Source organism: Electrophorus electricus, chromosome 8 (genome assembly GCF_013358815.1).
Source record: "Electrophorus electricus isolate fEleEle1 chromosome 8, fEleEle1.pri, whole genome shotgun sequence".
Classification (NCBI taxonomy): domain Eukaryota; kingdom Metazoa; phylum Chordata; class Actinopteri; order Gymnotiformes; family Gymnotidae; genus Electrophorus; species Electrophorus electricus.
Window position 1 is genome coordinate 11187126 of NC_049542.1, and position 22997 is coordinate 11210122.

Genomic DNA, 22997 nt, shown 5'->3' on the forward strand with positions numbered 1-22997 from the left:
TATATTCATGTCAATGTTACTGCTAGGACCCAAGTGGTCTACTATTCAAAAATACGCATTCCATAGCAGTCCTGTGCTCAGAAAGTGATCACTGATTGACTAGATGCAGCAGAAGGGCTTTAACTGTATACTTACAAGGTGTGTGCTTGTAATGAAGTGCAAAATATAGAAAGAGTTCTCAGTGTGAAGTATGTTCGTACAGTGCATGCTTGGCTTTACTTTGTTATATTGAGGCATGCAAGGAAATGATCTATAGGGTATCAGTCATGGCCAGGCCTAACAGGCATTACCTTTTTTACTGTAAAGTCACAGGCACTACAATAATATTTAGGATTATTTGCAGGGCTGGACCATCCTTTGAAGTCTTTTGTACTGGCATATCATTTGTAAATGTGAATATTTACCTTGGACTTAATTTGTAGTTCAAACCAGCAACACAAATGGAGATGTGAAATTCTCTGGAATGTTGTAGACCATTAATTGCATTGGGGTGTGTGTTTTTTGCATGTGTTGTGTGTGTGTTGATGAAAGAGCAGAATCAAGTAACATCCCAATATTGTCCTACTGCTTTGAATTTGATTGTCACACTATTGAAAGAATCAATGGACAAGAACATTTACATCTCAACATATCCCTCAACATAAAAGACGTCTGCTGAGCCACTAATGTTGGCAACAGTTAAACCTGGAGCTGCTCATATGAGAGCATGATGGTGAAAAATACCAGTTTTTTGGCGATTATCTTATCCATATGCTGTTCAGATTGATGAATGTGCAAGGTGGCTGCTTTGTGTGGATTCTCTCTGGCAGGGAGGCTTTTAGTAGTCTTCACAAAATGGGATGGGGTGAGTCATGTGGTTCACTACACATGCAACAGTGGAGCTGAGTGCTGCAAGATACTTTTTTTCAAGCAGTTGATTGGATAGAGCACACCCTGCTTTGGGATCTTTGCCTGGTTTCCGAGCCCCACACTAAAGATAATCCTGGGCCAAGACAAAAACTTTCAGTAGAGAATCTTCCTTCTAATAATCCCAGAGCTATGCTGACTACATGCATGGATGGACTGTTAAGATGATGACAGAGGGATGGCAGAACAAATCTATAACAAATCCAGTGGATAGAGGGTCTCTAAAAAGGGCAAGCCTATCCTGCAGGTTGGACAGAGAAATCAATATTTTAACAGTTGTGCTTCACAACATAGCTGGATGTAATGAAATCTGTTCGTTGAAATCAAGTAAATCAATCACTTAGTGGGAAAAATCATTAACCTGGCTATTTATGACTGGTGGAGTACTATTCCAAGTGCCTGAAAGTCAGATTTCTGTGCTTCTAATGCTGTTGGATTAACCCAACTCATACCTAAAAACAGATAATTTACAAAACTGCAATCGGATAGGAATCCGATATTTGAGGGGACAGTTTTCTAACCCTCTAAAATGGGAAAAAAATGTACACCATGTGACAGAGGGGTGTGCTCTTTAAGAAACATGTAAACACATCTTTCTTATCACAACTATTGTTGTGCATGTGCAGCAAAAACTCTAAACTGATTATGTAAAATATGCATTTGAACTTGTATTACAAGATGATGAGTGACAACAGTTTGTTGTCAAAGACATGGCATTTTTCATTTACATCAAATCTTCACCCCAGGTTTGAATGAGGCTATTAGTGGATGACCTAATTTAAACACAAGCACTGCACTGTCAGTAGCTGTCAATCCAACTCACTTTAATGCTAAAGATCTTCAGATTTGCATTTAATCAAGAGGGTTAAACGGATGTGTTAATTGGTAAAGCTAATGATTGACAAAGTAGACATTTCTTTTTTTCACTTTTTAAATTTTAATAGTGTAAAGTGTTATATATAGAAATATAATTAATATAGGTTAATATGTTATCAACTTGTGTGCAATGCTTATCTCAAGTAAACTTTAAGTTCTTCAAGTATGTCTGAGGGGAGCATAAGATGATTGTGGAACTGAATGTTGAGTACTTCCAGAGTGGAAATTACCATGAAAACAGGAAATTGGTTTAACTGACAGCAGTCTTTTATTTTTATGCTTTTTTGTCTAATTATCTACAAAAGAACAACTGACTTACATTGCATGTGCGCCATCATTTCTCTAAATCATCAGAGTATATTTAATTTCAGTTAAAGGAGGAAAAAATATTTACTGGAAATCAAGGCTGCCATAGTCCAGTGTTATCAACTTTTTTTGTGAAGGCAAAAGACACTTTGCATTGGTCTAGACATTATAAAACAGTCGAGTATAGATCTCTATTTGTTTCATAATTCCATGTAAATAAAGCAAAGCAAAGAAGATCGCTTGTGGATTAGATACTTTGCAAGGCCCTTAAGATGATAAATCATGTTAGGACACCCTGAGAACAGGAACAGATTCTCCCAAGGTACAGTCTATAGCCGCAATTTCCGCTCTTCTCTTCTTTGTAATCTACTAGATACATGCGAGCGAGCACCTAATACTGATCATTTCTGATCTGATGAGGAATGTGTTTGAAGACTGAAATTCACTTTTCTGATAAAGTTAACATAGACCTGAGTCCACTTTGAATTGGAGCTTTCATATGACGATGCTGGGATGATAGTGCAGCTTGGATAAAGGAAGCAGGAAAAGTAAGTAAGGTGTCTCCTGTTCAGCCTGTGAGTCATCTGTTATTGGGAATTCTATGCACTCGGTTATTCGAATTTCCATCCTCCCACCCACTCTTCTCCTTCTCATGCTGCCTTAAAAGAAAAAAAAAAAAACTGGCATGTGCTAGTTCACTGCAACAGTGTATATCTTTGTGTTGTTATACGTGTGTGTTAGGTGTGTGTTCCGTCATTCCCTTTGATCACTGGTTAACATGGAGTGTGAGATACAAGATGCATTTATTTCTTTATCTATTTTAAATCAAACTGCATACTAAAGTGAGGGACCCGGGAGCCAAGACCTGCTCTTTGACCAATGGGAAAAACTATGTCTGAGCCAGTGAAGTAGTGTGGAGCCAGTTACAGGTAGCTGTCGGATCCTGTGACTGACAGGTGTGACTGCAGTGATCTTTTTTTTAGAGACTCACTGACAGATTAACACTAAAAATCATATGTAACTCAGAATATAAAGTCAAAGTGAAAGTCAAATTGTGCAATTTTGTGTCTGCATTTCCAACATGTGCTGGCTCTCAGCTGGAACTTGGCATATCGTTTGTTGTGGAGGCATCTATTGTAAGTGATGAGCTTAATCTGTTTTCTTAATTATTGACTGAGTGAGGTAAATAAGGACAGATAAATAAAAACAGAGGCATAAATCCAGACACTTGGTGAGAACTCATACTATTTGTCATATTATTGGCAGTATGGACTCTTTCAGCATGATATACACTTCCTAAATACTTAATTTGAACCATTTTGCAAGGATCCACCCTCTTTCCATGTTGGCACTGGTGAGAACCCAGGTGTAATTACATCAATGGAATCATACACCCATGTGGAGCTTTATATTGCAATGCATCATGGGGGCCATTTGTTTCCTGAAAAGTAGCCAGTTCTCACTGTAGAAAACAAAATTCAAGGAGAAGGTACAGATTTTTGTATTACAATTTTGTATTACAATAATTACAAGGATTATTGTTAAAGTTTACAGATCACAGTATATATTGTAGTGTTGCAGTGAAGACGGTCCAGAAAATAACATTTCTTCAAATCAAAACTTTTATTTAAAAAGCATAACAACAATGGGAAAGGAACTGCCTAACAGGAAAATGGGCAGAGAGTAAATAAAAAGAAAACACCACACAAAGTTGGACCCTAGATAAATTTCCTGGCACAACATTGCTTCCCGGCTGACGATGTCTCTCTTTCATGGGGCCAGTAAAGAGCTAGCTGGTCCCGATGAACTACAACAGTCCAACACCCTGCCACAACCTGATACACCACTTCACCTAGGTGCTCTGTCTAGGCAGGCACCCTCCCATGATGTTTGGAGCTACCTTTGGTGTGGGTTGTCCAGCTACATTCACATCCCTGCCTATAGTTGTGGGCCCTGATGGTCAAAGGTTTGTTTCCAGAGCACCTTGATCTGGGCACACTTTTGTGGTGGACACAAACATCAGGACAGCTGGAGTGAACCTTCTGAATGGTGGAGTATCATGCCAATAGGACCAGAGGTAGGTGGAAGTCCCATTCATTCTGGTGTTGGGCTGTGATGATAGGGAGCTGGGAGGTGAGCATCCAGTTGAAGCTCTCCATGGGGCCATCATTCTGTGGATGCAGTAGAGTGGTCTGAAATTTCTGGATGTACATCCAATTGTAGACCTCAGCCATGACCGCCAACTCAAAGTTGCAATCCTGTTCACTGTTGAGCTCCTTATGCATTTCAAAGTGGCAGAAGAAATCCGCCAATATCTCTTCCGCAGTTGTGACTGTGGTCTGATCTGGGACCATATAGGCCTCAGGCCTCTTTGTGAAGTAATCCATTGCCTTGAGGACATAGTGATTCCCAATGTCAGTGGTGGGAAAGGGGCCCATGACATCCACATTGACTCTTTCCATAGATGCACTGGAGCAGGAAGATTGTTGTGGGTCATGTAACTGGTCACAGCTGTGCACATGTAGCTCAACATCCATACACCATGCAGCATTAACATAAATAGAGGTAAGGCCAGGTAAGGGTGGAAATGTTGTAGTCTTGCTATGGCAGCCAACAATTCTCCAGTGTGATCCAGCGAGCTGAACCATGTAAAGCTGACAAGTCAATCCCAGACATTGTCTGTGCATGGGACTGGCTACACGTTGGGTTTAGTAAAGACACTGAGAAGCTGATAGTCCTCACAGAAGAGACATCTGATATCCTTTCTTCATCAGGACCTCTGGTGCTGCCCAAAGCTGCCATCTCTTTTGCTTTTTGCTCTGTAGCTTCTTTTTTAGCCAATGGGAGCCAGTGGGGACAGAGCCGAATCAGTGCAGCATCGCTGGTGTTGATGCTGTGCTGCACTAAATCAGTCTGTTTATAGTCTCTCTCTGTAGCCATGAAGATGTTGCTATAAAGAAGCTCCTACAACTGCTGTTTTTGCTTCTCTGTTAAGCCTGACCTGCTCCACTGTTCACACTCCCCCTCCAGTGTCAGGCATACCTCCTCTTTACTTGCCGCTGCAGCTCTCCCTGCTTTTTGCTTTCTCTGTCATTGATGCTGATGAGGGTGCTGCTTATCTGAGCTGCTCACAGCCCTTGGGGATCCAACCAGCACAGGCACTGTGTGTACTGCTCCTCCAGCACTGGCAGCTTAACCCATGAGAAACCATGGTGTCTCCAATCCAAAAGTGCACTGGCCCCATTCCAAAAGTCCAGTGGTAGTCACCACAATATGTTCAAGAGCAATAACAGAAAAATATTGAATATGTATGCTCATGCAACTCTCAAGGTTATATAAGACATCAGTGCATTGGAGTGTTACAGGAGTGTTACAAAAATGTTACAGGATTTTTGAAGCAATATTGCCCTCAGCAGGAAAATACCATAAGCAAAGATTACATACTGTTTCAGTAGCTGATGTAGCCTGATTCCAGCTCAATAAATTAGATTTTTCTACTAAAGTAAAGAGATCAACTGTGGCTGTTCCTTCTAAAGTTCTTAGATGAAGAATTAGGTGAGTAAGAATGTTACTGGTAATAACATCACATCCACCATAGGCACAAGTCATTTTAATAATGGCCATAGTAGTTCAGACATTTTGAGTGTGTTCAGAGTATGAGCAATGCCAATACACTTACGACAACACTTGATTTTATATTGCACTAACTTGTGACGACTTGGATAGCTACCGTTCACAAAAATGTTTTTTTGACAGAAGGATAGGATGAACATGGACTTACAGCTGTCTTAAAGCAGCTAGGTAAATAAGGAAAACACCCACAAATCCACAGAGATGTGCATTAGCTGCATCTCACTGTAGTGAGTGCTAAATTTGGGCATGTACTGAGAGCTAATAGCTTTGTTGGCCTGGTTTGCTTGCATCAATATTGAGGTATTACAAGAATAAGAACCTGAATAACTGTGCAAACGATGGTACAGTGTAACACACATCAATCGATTTTGACAACAGTGTCACTTTGCCTTCAAGCCTGATCACCAATCAATGGCTTTAAGAGAAACTATTTTGAAATATGATTACAGCCAGTTCTGCCAAGCATGTGTGCATATCTGAATTCAGTCATTCATGAAAATACATATGGGTTGTATACATTTTCATGCTGAGGTGCTTGTAGTGGTTGTGCACTGGGCACATCACTCTGTAACACATACTCTATGTTGATGCACACATTCTTCCTCACCTGAATACATATTTGTTCACTCATTCATTAAGATTTTCTTTCATTTTCACACACTCTCATACAGTTATTTGTTCAATGAATTTCTCTCATCTGTGTCATAATTCACTCACTCCATTAGTCAGTATTCATTCAAATCACTGTATCTTCAGTAACTCATTTACTCATGTTTTACCTCTTCAGTGCATTATGTTATTTTATTTTTTATTTTTGCTATGCACCTCTATTTCTCCCTCTTTTTTTCTGACTGCTACCTTGGCAACAGTAGACCAGAAGCTAGAAAGCAAGATTAGATTTGGTCGCAGCTCAGCAGCTGTAAATGTGTGTGTGTGTGTGTGTGTGTGTGTGTGTGTGTGTGTGTGTGTGTGTGTGTGTATGGACTTAAACCTAGCAAACAACCAAGTAAATAGTAACTGCCTCCATTCATTCTAGTGGAATCAGCTCAGCAGAACAAATTTGCATGAAAACTCTCAATTCCCTGCCAGTCATGGCCTTTGTTGACATCCACATTGAGATCTAACAGCAATGAGACACATTCACATATCTGCAGCTAAGTGCATGCTTGTTAAACTTGGTACATTAGGCATTCCATGCACATTTTGCACACACACACACACATACACATACATACATACACACACATTTTGGCATATGTGCATGTATGCATATGTATATGTGGAGCATCAGTCCCAGCGTGCCCTCTATTTAATGAACAGTGCTGTAAATGTCAGGCATCCTCATCATTCCTGTGTACAAAGGAACAACATTTGGCTTGTAAATTACACTGCATCATAAATAATAGTATTACACAATCTCTGATATATAAAGTCAAAACTGATCTTTCATGCGAGCATGTGTGAGCAAAGGTCTGTTTGCATGTATAAAATTCCCTTTAAATGTGAACATGCAAATGTGCTCACTAAAGTATATTTGGGGATGAGGGATTGAAGTTCCAGAAGATTGCTGTGGGTGAGTTTGCATGTGTCTGCATGAATGTGCATGTTCGCATGTATTCATGTGTGTGAGCATGTGTGTTTTATTGTTTGTACAGTCAAATCAGAGATGCTGCACTATTCGGTGCTTTAATAGTCCTCATCACTGGAACACACCCATTGTATGTGTTTGTGTGTGTGTGTGTGTGTGTGTGTGTGTGTGTGCGTGTTCGTGTGTGCGTGCGTGTGTTTGGGTGTTTGTGTGTGTGGCAAAGAGAGAGAGAGAAAGATAGTGTGGACTATGTATAAACCCATTCTAGCAACTCTGTGCCCCCTGCACATATTTCCCAAGGGAAAGAAAGGGTCTTTCATTAAGCTAGTCACCTGTACTGCATTCAGTAGCTAATAATAAGAGAGGGTTGCGTGTGTGTTTGTGTGTGTGTGTGTGTGTGTGTGTGTGTGTGTGTGAGTGTGTGTGTGTGTGTGTGTGTGTGTGAGTGTGTGTGTGTGTGTGTGTGTGTGTGTGTGTGTGTGTGTTGTGTTGTGTGTGTGTGTGTGTGACTGCATGCATGTAGGGGTGGGGAATGTTTGTGGATGTATGTGCATGGTTTTTTGTTTTTGAGTACGTTTAATTTTAGTCAGGATACCCACGTTTATTTATTGAATGGCACTGTCCTGCTTTGTGCGGGTCTGCATCTGTGTGGGTAGATGTGTGTGTGTGAGAGAGATAAATTCTGCTCTTTGCTGGCCAGTGTGGGCCTGTATCACAGAACTGTCCTATTTTTGCCTGCTTTGACAATAGGTGCCACATGGGATATGTGCATATTTGTATAGCCATGTCTATCCTTGTAAGTGAGTCAATGTGGCACGTAGAATCTCAATGAGTGGGTCTTCCACCTCCATTGCTGTGTGTCTGTGATTTAGAATTTTGCCCCCTCCCCCTCCTCCCCATCCCCCAAACACATGTGCCTCCTGTCTCCTGACAGAGACGGTCTCTGGGGACATCTCCCAAGGCCCTATTCACCTCCCAGCCCCACTCACTGCCATCTTTGCTTCTCAGCAGGGTGGGCTTGGGTTGCTCTTTGCTGCAACCATATGTTCACATGAAAGCAAGGTAGGGAGATGGTGATATACGGAGGTGGACAGACAGCTGGACAGAGGCATGATAGCAGAGAGACCCCAATTAAGCCGTCAACAGAAAAACGAAAGATTCCGTGGTGACAGGATTGAAAGCTATGATTTCTATGCAACAGTATTGACTGTAGGTAATGCACTAATGAATCAGTTTTCCCATGTTTCAGAGGTTTTATTTTTTAGTATAGCAAATCTAATTGTTATCGTAGTGTGCTGATGTGGAATTTGCACCTGCTTGTCAGGCCTTTTTTTCAGCATTAACAGTGAATGCCAACAATAAAATTCAGAGTGAAAGTTTTTTTTTTTCACCAGATGCATTTGTAACCCTCTACAAGGAAGGGTGCCTAGGTTTTAATAAGTCAACAAATGTTAACAAGTCCTCAATTTTTCTGACCATTTTCTTAGGAACATTCCACATTGACTCAAATATATGTCACTAGTATTAGTACATTACATTAAAATACACAGCTGGTGTGTTGATCACATATGGTTTCAAATTACATGCTACCAAGCTGCCAGGAGTTTGTGAGTGGACTTTTGAAATTCAGCCATGCAAAAAAATCTAAAATGACTTAACATCCAATGTCTATAACATGGCCTAACTCTCCGAGGCTAATCCTCTGTTGGCTATAGTTGGAGTGAATTCATCTCATTAATACTATTCTTATAGACTAGAGTGTGGTTACTAGAGTGTGGTTAAAAAATGTTCTTGTAAATAAATTTGACCCATTCATTTAACACTGCTGTATATACCTTACAAAGTGAATGAGTTGTAAAAAAGGTTTTCTCTAAAATATTTGCCTTTTACCTTTGAGAACCAAATTCTCCAAATGTCAGTCAAGATGTTGTTCCAGTGGTCTAAAAAATAGCTTCCAGTTTTCTGCACCAGATAACTTGTACTAGATCAGGGATAAAATTTATTCCAGTCAGGAATTTGACTTGCGATTTGTATGAACTGTATTTCTGGGTGTAAATTTATTCTTGTCTGGAATTTGCTACATGATTTTTACATGATGATTGACATCAATGTAGCAAAATTATTATATGTTTGTTGTGTCACAGTCTTGAGGTTTGAGCTGCTAAAATACTTTTTTGTCAAGTTTCTAGACCTCCAGACAGGTCTCCCAGGGCATGCCTTTTTCGAATATCCGGTGTAGTATCTCTTGGATTGGTGCTGTTTCATGAACAACATGTTGGTGCCATTTCTTGTGAAATATCTTAAACCTTGTGTATATATTTTGAATTGTGCACAGGAATATTATCACATGATCGGTGTCCTGAAGGTCAAAATGGCAAACCTGATGGTTGCTTCCTTTGCCTTGACTTAAGGCCTGGCTTCATGTCATATTCAGGAGGTATTTTAATTTTTGTGTAACACATAGGCCATAGTCTGTATTCTATATTATGAAAAAAATATAAATAGAATAAAAAAGTTCTTGAGTGGTGCAGTCATCCAAGAGCAGAACTGGACTGTAGGGTATTCCTTCAGTACTGGACTGTAAGGTATTCCTTCAGCACCACCAAGGCTGTAAAATGGTTTGAAATCGGCTTTCCACCAATGAGTCGTGGAGAATTTTAGAAGGGGTGATTTGTGATGGGAAAGCAATTGTGGATAATTCAAAGATAGCAGTGAGATGAGCAGAAAAGATAGTGGAGAAATTTAGTCCAAAATAATTTCTTTCATATGGCTGACTGGAAAAATCCTGAAAAATCTTCAAAGACTACTTTCATTCTTTCCCTCACTCATCCTTCATGTGCTCTCCCTCTCTTCCTCTCTCTCTCTCTCTGTCTCTCTCTCTCTATCTAGTTCACTCACTGTCTATCTCTCACCATCCCAAGAATTACAACAAAAACTTGATCCCTTTGTGTCCAATGTGATTTTCATGATTATGTTGTTACAAAAATATTTAGATTTTAATTTTGAGAATGTGGTAGTGGAGCAACATAGGAATATAGCCTAGTTATATGGAGTATGCTAATCATTTGCAGAATCATTCATGTGAGGTGATCTGTATCTAAAACATTACTTTTGGATCTAGGACAATAAAGCATTTGTACTGGAAGAAGACCTGTTTTTCAAAAGATGAGTGTTATTTCATGACTGAACTGTTCACTAATTTGCGCACCTCAGCATAACTGCCTTAATGTAAATGCTATTAATATTACCATTGAAAGCTCTTATGATTCTGGATTGATTATGCATTAATGAGTTGAAATGCAAATAGCAATAATGAAAGGTCATTGATGGAGCATTGTCTAATTTTACTGTATTCAAATTCTTTTACTTTGTACCGCTTGTATTTTGCACTTCAAAGCACTTGTTATCTTGTGTTGTTAACAACATATAAAAACTAAAATAAAAAAAATGAAAAAAACAAACAAACATGAGTTTGTATTGCATGGAATTCTCTCATTTCGGAGCAGGTATAAAAATTTGACTAATTTCTCAGTAACAATAAGAACCATTATTTACATGGCATCTCAAAGAAAAAAGGTGATCTGAGATATATGAGTGAAAGAGGGAGGAGAGAGCATATAAAAAAGCCATGGCCTTTGTTCTAAATGAATACTGCAGTCATCTTATCCTGTAAAAATGTGTAGTCATGCATACAGAATTCAAATAAGAGAAGTAAAGGATAATTTGCAGCAGGGGTCTCAACCAAGAGCCTCAAGCTTGACTTCTTGGTTTCAGCCAAACATTACACTCATTCATTGCATTAATTGATCTCTGCACACCCTGGCTCAAGATGATAGTTATTTAGTCAGATCAAATATTGGCATAACAAGTTGGAATGAATAGGACATGTTGCCCTGATAGGGCATGATATCTGGACTGCTATGCTCCATCAAAGAGGATCTTCTGAAAAGCCACTTTTTGAAGCTAGAGCTAAGAGACACGGTATTTTAGCAACTCTCTGTTAACAAAATGTCCTCTGTTTTCTATGTTTTGTTCCTTACTCTGTTCCTAAATGGACTGGAAACAACAACAAGATAATCACTAATGGGGAACTAAAAATCTGCATTTAAGAGTAAACTGGCTCTTTGTTTGAACTGTCTTTGCACCATTGCATGTGTATACCCAGCTGGAGATCAGGTTTCACCTGTTTACATTTGTCTGTTTTGTCTGCACTGCTGTTCATCTGATTAGATTCATCTATTTTGTCTGCATTCATATTTAAAACCACCATTGTGCCAGTTTTCTCCCCAGCCTGCTGTTGACATAGCACACTGAAGCAGCTTGCCTGGGTTTGGCTCCAACCACAGCAGACCATGGCTAATCTGTGATGTGTTGTTGCTTTTGTTCTGCTGTTTTGCGGAGTGTGAAGTGTGGTTATTCTGCAGACATTTGTTTTGGGTGGTCTGTAGAGATCCTGGGAGGCCCTAGGCTTTCATCTTTTAACAGCTGGAAATGTGACTGTGCATATGGTCTATTAAGCTCAGACTGGAGATCAACTATGCATTGCAGAAGCACTCAAGCTAGAGCCATTTTTTAATATATTAGTTTACAATTGTAAACGGGATGATTACCCTTTACATTATACATGTTACATAGTCTCTCTGGTTCATCTTCAGAGTGATACTCAGAACATTGTGTCTATGTGGCAAGCCAAGACTTCACAATTCATTCACTCTGTGCTGCAACATCATTCAGCATGAATAAACACAATATCTGAGACTGGCTGAAAAAATGTGTCAATTTTCCTTTAGTCTCTTGGCATGCCTCACTGTACTTCTATAGCAGAGTCTGACATTTTGTACAAGACCCTTTGGGACTGGCACCATGATCATTATGTTAAACTTATTTAACCTGTTTAAGAGAATCCTGGGTGAACAAATGCTCAATATTTCTTTCTTCTGCCTCTCTGTCCTGCTGTTTCACTCTTAATGGTCAAATGTAATGATCATTTAGTCGTCATGAAGCCTGTGGGCTCCAAAAGGCGCAGCACCATTAAGGTTGCTATTGGTAACAAATAGAGAATGCTTGGAAACAGCATAGCTGGCACTGAAGCAGAAAAATATAAAGGTGTAGAAGTCAGACTTTTGCACATCTGCAGTCCTTTTTAGGACATTTGTGATGCTGTTTCTCAGAAGGCAGGCCAGAACCAGCTGATAAGGACATTCTACCACATCTGCTTCCACATTTACCACATGTAAAATGGAACAGCATGTGCAACAGTCAACACAAAAGGTAAGAAGACCCGAAGAATAAAGATTTTTAAAAATCTGTTCCCCAGTTCTGTAATATGTTGAAGCTCATCTTACTATTTTACTTTTTTTACTATGATAATTTGTGATGATAATTCTGATTCCACCGCTCCATATCCTATCTCACTGCTGAATGACCTATTCAGGCTATCAGGCAGAGCAGTTCCATCTCATTAGCACTGTTGATGGGTTCCTTCGCACAGGATTTCCAGCAATGGGTAGGGCAGAGTGTGAAGGTAAATGCAAGTAGCTGTAAGAGAAAGATCACAGGTTCTTACATCTCTTATTTTCATTGCTGAGATTTAGGTTGAAGTAATCTTGTTGCATGGGACATCTTATGATGGGATCTTTACATGCTTTATGCAGTTTACTATGTTTTTTTATATATAATACAAATACCAGCAAATAATCATCTACAATAAACATCTGGGTCCCAGTAAAATATGATTAGAATAAACTACTGTTACATTGCTATATTTATAAATGATATAAAGCATTGGTAGTGTGTGCTTCTGTGTGTTTCCCAGTTTCCCTGCCTTACTGTGGGATAGGCAGTGTAGCATCAGAATGGTGGCAGTTCTAGCTGGTGAGCTATAATGACTGGAGCCGGAGAGCATGTAGTGGTGTTAAGAGGTGTCAGGCTTGGTGGGTGGCAGGCACAGCTTTCAGCAGACAGTGCCTTGACCCATCTCCAGCTGCACCCAACATCCTCCGGGCAACAGGCGCTTGGCATTGCAGCTGCTGGAGCACATCGCCCCTGCTCACAGCCCCCTGTACCCGTTGATGCCCCAATCCATTTTCTCACAGTGGGGGGGGGGGGAGTCAGAGGGAAAATTGGGTGTGGCAGGGGTGAGTGGATGAGTGCAGGGAGCGTGTTGGAGCAAGCGGGCAGGTGGAAATGTGCAGAAGCTCTCAGCAATAAGCAAGAGAAAAGAAAGCAGCTTACAGGGAACATATTATGGTACTATGGTATTGGAAAATAGAAAACAACAGAAAGGATTCAACAGGGTGAAGACAGATGGAGAACCTTTTTCCTGTACTAAAGTGATTCTCACTCAAAATTGGAAAGAAATATTTTTTTCCTCCGATCAACACTTGCTTGCAGTCAATTCAAACTGCATAAATGCTTTAATTTAGTCCATTGAATACCTGCTAATCCACACACAAAAGGTCGCACATTCTCACTCACACATATACACATACAGAAATCCACCAAATAATTTGTAACATCCAATATAAAAAATGCATTTCCAGCAACATGTTTAAAAAATGCCATCTGTTCTTCAGGCTTGATAACAAAGAGAGGCATGCACACTAGCTGAACTGCTGCCCTTCCGAGATCCCACTAAAAGCCCCTAGGAGACTAGGGTAGAAATCTGTGTGTAATTTTGAACAGGACTATGAAAGAGAACACTCTCTCTCACACTTTCTTTCTCTCTTTGTTTGTGTATACAAAGTAACACTATTATACAGAATGATCAAGGTGACAACACCATAGCAACATCAACAGCTATGCTGCAGTGTACTAAAGCATAGCAAAACTTGGCTGGGTTCTTCACCTTCAGTAGCAGATATAATACTGCTTATTCTCCTCTCCCACAAGACTGGGAGGATGGTGAAAATTAAAGAAGGCAACCAAACAGCTGCAAAATCACTGCAAGAGGCGACAACTGCTCCCAAATGGTCAGAGATGTGACCAAATTCCCAGAGACCCATCACAATAATCCCTTTTTTTTTTAAGTAATATTTTTTTAATCACTCAGTATGTTTTATGTCTGAAATCTGTTTTTTGTGTCTGGAATCAGGCTTTGATGCCTGGAAACAGCAGATACGCATGTAATCCACATTCACACATCTGCAGTGCGGTTTGTAATCTCTGCCCACTCATGTAATCCGGCTGTCTTCAGACCGGAGAGTTAATTTATCCATAGCAAAACCCCCTATCATAGCTATCAGCTTTTATGGGGTTCCTTTGAGTTGAGTCATGTTTGATGTGCAAGAAAATACTTGCAGTGGGACAGTGAGAGCTTAGTGTTTAAGGTACTTGACTTGTAATTAGAAGGTTGCTGGTTCAAACCCCACTACTGCCAAGTTGCCACTGTGGAGTCCCTGAGCAAGACCCTTAATCCTCAATTGCTTAAGTTGTACTCAATCATAACTGTAAGTTGCTTTGGATGAAAGTATCAGCTAAATGTTTACAAATCATAACACAATTATAACCTTGATGACTATTGAATGCTAATTGTAATCTCAGTATAGGAGTATAATCAATAATTAGATAACCTAACAATACAATGGTCAGTGATGGCTACTACTGTGCCATATCTTTGTAACAGACAGTATCAAATGTTGTATGGAGGATAAATTATCTCTAAATTGCTAATCCAAACAGGCAGAAATGTCTTGTCTCCCAATGTTTCTCATCTTTTATGCTTTTTGACACACTTTACTTACATTCTACTTACCTCATCTTTCTTGCGTGGTATGAATGTCAGTGTTCCTGTAGCTCACCTGGAAGAGCAGGCCAGTAGAACATAGCACTAGCAATACCAAAGTGGTGTGTTCAATTCATAGAGCACAAACACTTTCAAACTGAGAAATATATAATGAAGTTTCTCTGGACAAAAGCTTCTACCAAATGCTGTAAAAGTAATGTCATTAGGCAGCAGAAGGACCAAGCATCTACACGTCTATAGAAAGCCTTAGATATACTGGTGCATCAATTGCCAGTTAGGAAATGGATAGAACAGCATTTACTGGTGATTCTGCATGTGCCAGGCCATAATTACAGTGGTGAAATTCATTGCAGATGGTTTTTCACAATATTTGGTCATTTTCAGTTAATTGGATCTGGACAAAAAGCAAAGAAGGACATTATGTCTGGGCAGGAGGCAGAATTCACAGGCCCCTTTGATTGGAGTTCTACTGCATATTCTATTTATTATACTATGTTAGGTTTACTCAAATAAAAGAAGTGGGAGTTTTCCAGGGTAGTAAATGATCAAAGTCAGTGAAGCAAGCCTAAGTAACAGAAGTGGGGAAACGTACTCTTGGTAAAGTTTACAATCTAAATCTTTATTATTACAGAGGGTTGACAACTCAGTGGCAATGAATGCAGAAGTGTTGCCCCAAGTGTTGCTTTGTCCATGGCTTTCCATCTTCCTTGAGTCCCTGGGTATCTAGGTTTCGTCCTCACCCCTGTTCTATTTGTTTTTATATTCTGTTTTCCTTTTTCCCCCATACCTCAAGTAGACAAGCATATTTCTGCTGTACCCCAGTGCAGATGTACTAGGTATTCAGTGTTCTTAATTGCTTGGCTCAGGTGTGCTGGGAGCTGTGAGAGAGCAAAAATGTGGGCCATCAGTGCTCCCCAAAGACCCAGCCGGGAAGCACTGGGCCAACTGATGTAGTCTTGTTCGGCATTACATCCCTCTTCAAAGTGTGATTTGGTGACTTTGCTGTCAGCTGTGCAATCTTGGGTTATAATGTCCATAAGTGATAAATGAATTCATTCATAATCATCATACATGCAAGTGGACTGAAACTATGTACTGTAATCTTATTACAGTGCATAGTGAATTATGTCTTGGATGTGCTCCTTATAATGCATGAACAGTACATATAACATTAAAACTTTTAAACATAGATAACACCCCTGTGCAAGGGCAATATAGCATTCAGTAGTCTTGTTGCACAAGCTCAGAATTTAAGGGTTTGACATCTGTAGGCTAAGCACTGGAACCCTTAACAAGCCTACAAAATGCCTGCTCACAGATTTAGCATAGTATCATCATAGTTAGACTTACTCTCTGTCCACAGTCTTTTCACCACAAAAAACAATATAGCAAATAACTGTTTATGACAAGGATGATGCCCTCAGGGACCAAGAGACAAGGTCTGATTGCTGGAGGGCCTTTTCGCTTTAGCTACTCTCGTGTTAAAATCCAATTATAATGAAGCATCTGGGTTGGTGGGTTTACCAGAGGAAATCTGAGTGGCTTGTAAGGCCTCAAGTCATCTCCAAAGGTTTCATCTCACCTGTCTTTGACAAGCAGGGTGTAAGTTGGGGGCAGGGAGTGGGTGGGCCACTGTAGTACAGATCGCCACTGAGCAGTGGAAACCACTACAGCACAGAAGCTGCTGCAATGACTATCATTTTGCTACCAGATGAAGGACTGTCTCATTCAGGGCTGGAGGTGTTTCAGGGTGATGCTGTCTCATTCCAACGCCGAAGGAAGGGCTCCACCATACATGAGGGTCGAGCTCATGTCGCTTTGCCGAACTTGACGGCTGCTAGCAGCTGATGTGTCTGCTTCTTTTAATAACTGATGCTACCTTACACTTTTCAAACAATCTTCCCATCTGTTGAGGTCACTGACTCATTTATGGCTCTCTCTTCTCTTTTCATTGGCATGCGATCCATTGCTTTCATTGTTTCCCTCAGAGAAGCTTACCTTCCTCATGTCTTCTGCCCCCCTTTTGATCTCAGGCTGTATTATTTTGCTCTCTTTTTTCTGTCCTTGTGCACTAATACTGTTTGTACACAGACACAACAAAAGAAGGAAATGTCATAGAAACTTGTTTTACTGAATGCATAGTTATTACCCCCATGGGGCACTCGCTCTCTCTTTCATTTTATTCCAAAACCTCTCTTGCCCATTTTGCCATCATAGCTTGCCAGTTTGTTTTTATGTTTATTCTGCAGCAGTTTAATAAACTAAAATACAAATCCAAAAACACACACACACACACACACACACACACGCACACACTCCCACACATTTCTCATCATCATTTGGTGAGAAAGAGGGAGAAATATGCTGTCTGTCTGCAGTTAAATGAGAGGATTATCCTGCCGTTATGGTGTCTGAGGCCGCAAAATAGCAAAGTGGCATCATTGCTGCTGTCTGTAAGGCAAATATATCAGCTTTTTTCATGGTATGAGCCTTGGTAATGTCTCCAGCACACAGGGAGGCATTATAGCCTGTTATTGTCGAGGTGACAGGGGACAGGAATGCAAAGAAAGCTCTTGTATAGCCCATGGAAAAGAATCTGGGCCTGATGGTCATGAGTGACAGTTCCCAAGTAAAACTGGTTTAAATGATTTGTTGTGACAAATTTAAAACAAACATTATGACATTATGAGGAAAATTCTTAAAAAAAATAATAATAATAATAATTAAGGTGGTAATGAAATTTAGTTTCCCTTGATCAGCAATCACATCTTCACAAAAGTTGCAAAGTCCATTTTTGTTCATTAGATTTAATGATTTACAGGATGACAGCTAGTGAGACATTAAGTTGCTTATGTTTGAATGAAAATCAAATACACTGAGTGCTCTCAGTACAAGTGACTGTTTTTGCACTGTCTACTGGCTTTTACCATATCAAGACAAGAGATAATTAAATCAGGCCTCATGAGAAAGACACCTATTCTGATATATAATGGATGTTTTCTATGAGTCTTGTAAAATGTACAGTATATTAGTGTATATATCTGTTTGTCCATCCAATGCTATTTTAATGGGACTTTTAGTAACCAATTACATTTGCTGTTAGAGGCTTGATGCATGTGGGTTGCAGGCAGTTAAGTGGTTGAAACAGTTTAACTTGTATTTTATGCCCACTCAGCAACTGTACGATGTCCTCGTTTACTGCTGTGTGTTTCTGTGTGGGTACTCTTTTTCTTTACCACCCCCGCAACCCCTTTCTGCTCACTATTTGTCTTGGCATATATAGTTCACTTTTCATCTTTCATTTCACTGCTGTTTTCTCTCCTCTTCTCTGTATGAGTGCATCTACCCAGTGCTGGAAATAAAAATGAAATGTAAATCATCCCTCTATCTGTTTGTTTCCTTCTCTTCTTTCCCATTCAACTCCCTCTCTCACTTCATTTAGATTCCATTCAGAATGACATTTCATTTCAATGCTTTCACTGGGTGGGGCTGGTATTAGCTGATAAATAATATATACAGAATTAGGCAAGTACCCGCTTTCAGGTATCCTACAATATAGTGTTAGTGGCAGTTTTAAAAGATTCAGTGATTAGGCTGTGTGAGATGTGAGGAAACCATGTATTATCCATCACCCTCTCAAGTTTTTTTTTTTACAGCCAAAACTGTGGAAAAAAAATAGTAAAGCAATTTAAAAAATGAAAACAATAAAACAAATTAATAGTTGACGTCTCTCTTTTTTAATAGAAATATTCCTAAATTTCTGAGGCCTTTTCCTGATGAATCTGTTGCCACTCTTTCCTCCTGTCTACCACAGGTGGCGGTGCAGGCAGCCAGACGATCATTCTCCATGAGGAGCAGTGGAAGATGCCGGCTCTGCCAGCTCTGCTGCTGCCGATTCACCTCCTCTTCCTCCTCCTGCTGCTGAGCATGGCTGTGTCCTCCCTTAGCCAGGCACCTGCCCTCACTGCCATTAGGATGGGTGAGAAATCCTCTCAATCATAGAGAAGCCAAGCTTTAAGTGACCCTGAGGCAAAGAATAAAGAAGCCAATCCACTATTCAACATCCAGGAGACTTATATGAACTCCCAGTCAGTTTGTGGCCAAGTCTGCTACATGGAAAACAAAGAAGGTCTGAAATCAACTTCTGTTTGAATATTACAAAAAAGGTATGCTGAATAAGAATGAACTTCTGTTCCTTTTAAATAGGGAGGTCAGATCTCCAGTACAAGAATACCTGCCATTACCTCTTCAACTTTCTCTTTAAACCTGACTATAGTGATAAGTATTTCTAGGGAGAGATTTTGCCCTTAGACTAACTGTTGACTCTTCCGGGAGATTTCTAAGGACTGTCACATACAAAGAAATGGGTTTCTCAGAGAAACTTTATTTCCTGAAGATATTACTTTTCCAGTGAATAAATAATGCTTATTGTAATGTTTTACTTTCTTGTGCGTTCTTGTCATCAGTCCAGCTCAACAGGGGTTGTGGTGTAGAAATCTATTTTAGTTTAATTTAGTTTTGTTTTATATAAAATGTATCATAATTTTTCAATGTCTTAAATGGCCTTTCCTGTCTTTTCCATCAGTTGATGTGAAATTAGATCTCTGTGATTTAAATGGCTTTGCTAGATAACAAAGGTGAGCAAAATTGCCTGATATGAGAAACCAGATTTCATAAGGTCTGTAACCTTTTTCCTATCACTCCCATCACAGTAGAAAATATATGGAAGCTTATCAATTCAGTTCAGTTTAAGGTTGCATTTATATTTGTAATTTGGTTCCTTTGGTTCAGACTAAACCAGAAAATGATCAATTCTTGCATTTTAGTCCTGGTTTGCTTGGTGCTCATGCTAAGATCAAACCAAAGATTGATGTCAATAGGAACATCAATGATAATGCCAAGTGAACTCGAACAGGGCTCTACCCTAACTAAAATGCATTAATGGTGTGGTATTTTTACCAAGGAGGCAAACCGGTACAAAGAATTCTTCTGCTACATTTTGAATTGCATTTCACAAGTGCAGTTTGAATGCTTATTTGTGTGCAATTTTTCAGTATAGTACAGATCATTGAACCAAATGTTCATGAGATATTTTACCTCCATGTTTGACCTCTGCTCATTTTCGCTACTCTGTTTTCTCATGCGGCGTTTAGGGTTGCATCTTGCGACATTATGTCCTCTGTTTGGTCTGTTTGGTGTCTTGGGGCTGTACTGTGTTCATTCATTTAGCCGATGATAACAGTTTTACTTTGACAATACTGACCACATTGTTTAAACATTCACTTTGGCTAGGCTAATTACGTCTCTTAGATCTAATTTGTGTCAGGTATTCCAATCAATGAAATGAGACTGGAGGTCTGAGTTCAAGAAAAAAAGACAAAGTTGCAAAGTTGGGCTATTGGCAAAGTCTGCTATTATCAAGAAAGAGGTAAACTAAGATGTAAACTAAGGCCTGAAAAGTAATATCAACAGGTCTGAGAAAAAGACCTGCAGAAATGTAAACCTTGCCCTGAAAAGTAAAATCATGAGGTTTGAGAGAAAGAACTACAGAAATGCATAAAGCTGGAAAAGGCCACCAAAGCATTTGTAAAGGCCAGAGTGTTCATCAGTCCCCAATAAGACAAAGTGTAGAAACAAGGCTGAATACACTGCTGTCTCTGATCTCCTAATGAGTGGGTGCAGACCATGACAAGATGCCATACTCTTGCAATACTCATAAGATACTCATGCAATACTCAGAGAGGTAAAGGGAACCCTAGGTGAACTGCAAAGAAGTAGTAGAATTCCCTTTAACTTATCGTAAACAAAAAGGTGTTCACAAATGCACACCATAGACAAACCCTTCTGCTTTTCAAACCCCACAAACACTATGGCATGTTTTCAGAGGGCAAAAGATGGTTTACAGTTTTGTTTTAGCCTGAGCTTTGTGGCCAAATGAGAAAAGTTGAATTATTGGGCAGAAAGGCACAATGCTGTCTTTGGAGGGAAAAATCGCCTCACAAAACATCATCCTAATGATAAGGCTTGGTGGAAATAGTATGATGGGGTATAGCTGTTTCACAGCTCACATATCTTTTTTTCAGCCTGGTCTGGGAATGTTTAATGATGGTTGGTATTGACTAAAGCTACAGCTGTTTGGATGTGATTAGTTGTACCAAATTGTGTTGGTCCATTGATGTGACTTAATTAAGGATAGACTTACTTTTATGAGTAATTAGTGCAGAAATCTGGGTAATTCCAAAGGATTCACGAACACTTTCTTGTAAATGTAGATAATTACAGCAAGAAAAAATTGCATCCTAAGTGTGTGATTTTTGAAGAAATAGCCTGCTTCCTATGTGTGACAGGATATTCTACACAAAGAACACTGTGTATCCTAGGGGATAACTCAACACCCCAGCTCTGAACATGGAAAGTGGCAGATGTGTGGGTTTATTGCTTTTATTATTTCATCAGAATCCCCACCAGTTCCTGCCCTTGCAGTAGACCGCATAAATTATATTGTACATTTTATTCAAATTTTGGAATCACCTGACATATTTTATTCAATGTATTTCAATTTTATCATTATTTTTTTCACTAAATAATCTAGTTCTAAATAATATGTAGATCTAAATAATATGTAATATGTAAATGTAAATACCATTTACCAAATACCAAAGGTATTTTTAGATTTAGCTTTATGTAATATAGGGTATTAAATGCTGAATAATTCTCTGAATTTGTGTGTAGTATGATTTTTACTTTTACTTTTAGAGTATATACCTTGAGATTTGATCACCACTTTCCAATGTGAAGTATTCCAGAATTTATTTATATTAATTAATCATTCTCAATATTATACAGCTCATTTTGAAGTAATCTATACAAACACAATATAATTCTGTAGATGCATATATTTTTATCTTATTTTATATAACTGAAAGCATTGATTCCAAATCTTTGAATGGTAGTGTATATGGCCGGGCCTCTGAGGAGTTCCAGCTGTATTGTCACTTTCAAACTGCAGTTACTAGAATGTCGAGATAACAATGTTGTAGGATAATAATATGTTCAGTTCCACCTCCAAATCAAGTTTGAACCACAACATATGTATCTTTGGTCTAACCCATTTAGAATTTTCCTAGACTTGTTTGGCCGTGAACAAAGCTTAAAAACCATGATCTGTGCGCTCCAATAGATAAGAGGTGATAGGACACGTCTTGCACTACAAAGAATAGCAGAAATGTGGTCTTGGATCTGTGATTGGGTTTATCCGGTGTGTCCTTGTTCAGCCGCCATTCTAGATGACCAGTCAGCATGTGGGCGTGGGGAACGTTTAGCCTTGGCGCTCGCGCGAGAGAACATCAACAGTATGATGGATGGACTGGCTTGTGCCCGGGTGGAAGTGGACATCTTTGAGCTGCAGAGTGACTCACAGTATGAGACAACGGATACAAGTGAGTGCACACACATCTGCACACATGTGTGCACACACACTCACAAACACACACACACACACTCACAAACATACACATTCACTCAGACATATATACCACCCAAGTCCACCCAAGTGCTTGCAGAACCAGAGCAAACTGTCGCACTATTTATTGAGCACTGAGCAATGACATGGAAACATGTGCAAGAGGTGGGTTGTGTGTGTGGATATCTTGGTTAACTCTAGTAACACTGCTGACTTATTTGGCACCTAAATATGCTTACTTAGGCAGAGAAGTAGGAAGCTGGAGATTTGGGGAAGTTGTACCATGTGCTTTTGATTGCACTGCACCAGGGAAAAGCAGATGCCAATGCATGCTGTTAAGGGCTTCATGCACTGTCGCATCTGAATGGTATACATTTGTGAGGGGAAAGTAACACACACACACACATACACACACACATACACACAAGTACACACTTTTTCTACCAAAGTGACAGCGGCAATCTCCACTAGGCTGAACATAA

General features: G+C 39.6%; 1 protein-coding gene across 1 annotated transcript in view; it reads left to right on the plus strand.

Annotated features, from left to right (window-relative positions):
* Positions 1-22997, plus strand: part of LOC113581251 (glutamate receptor ionotropic, kainate 5) — a 65453-nt gene that overhangs the window by 12698 nt on the left and 29758 nt on the right. The window contains exons 4-5 of the mRNA XM_027016261.2: positions 18868-19032; positions 22328-22492. Of these exons, the coding sequence (XP_026872062.2) occupies positions 18918-19032; positions 22328-22492 (280 nt within the window). The 5' untranslated portion in view covers positions 18868-18917. The remainder of the gene's footprint in view (positions 1-18867; positions 19033-22327; positions 22493-22997) is intronic.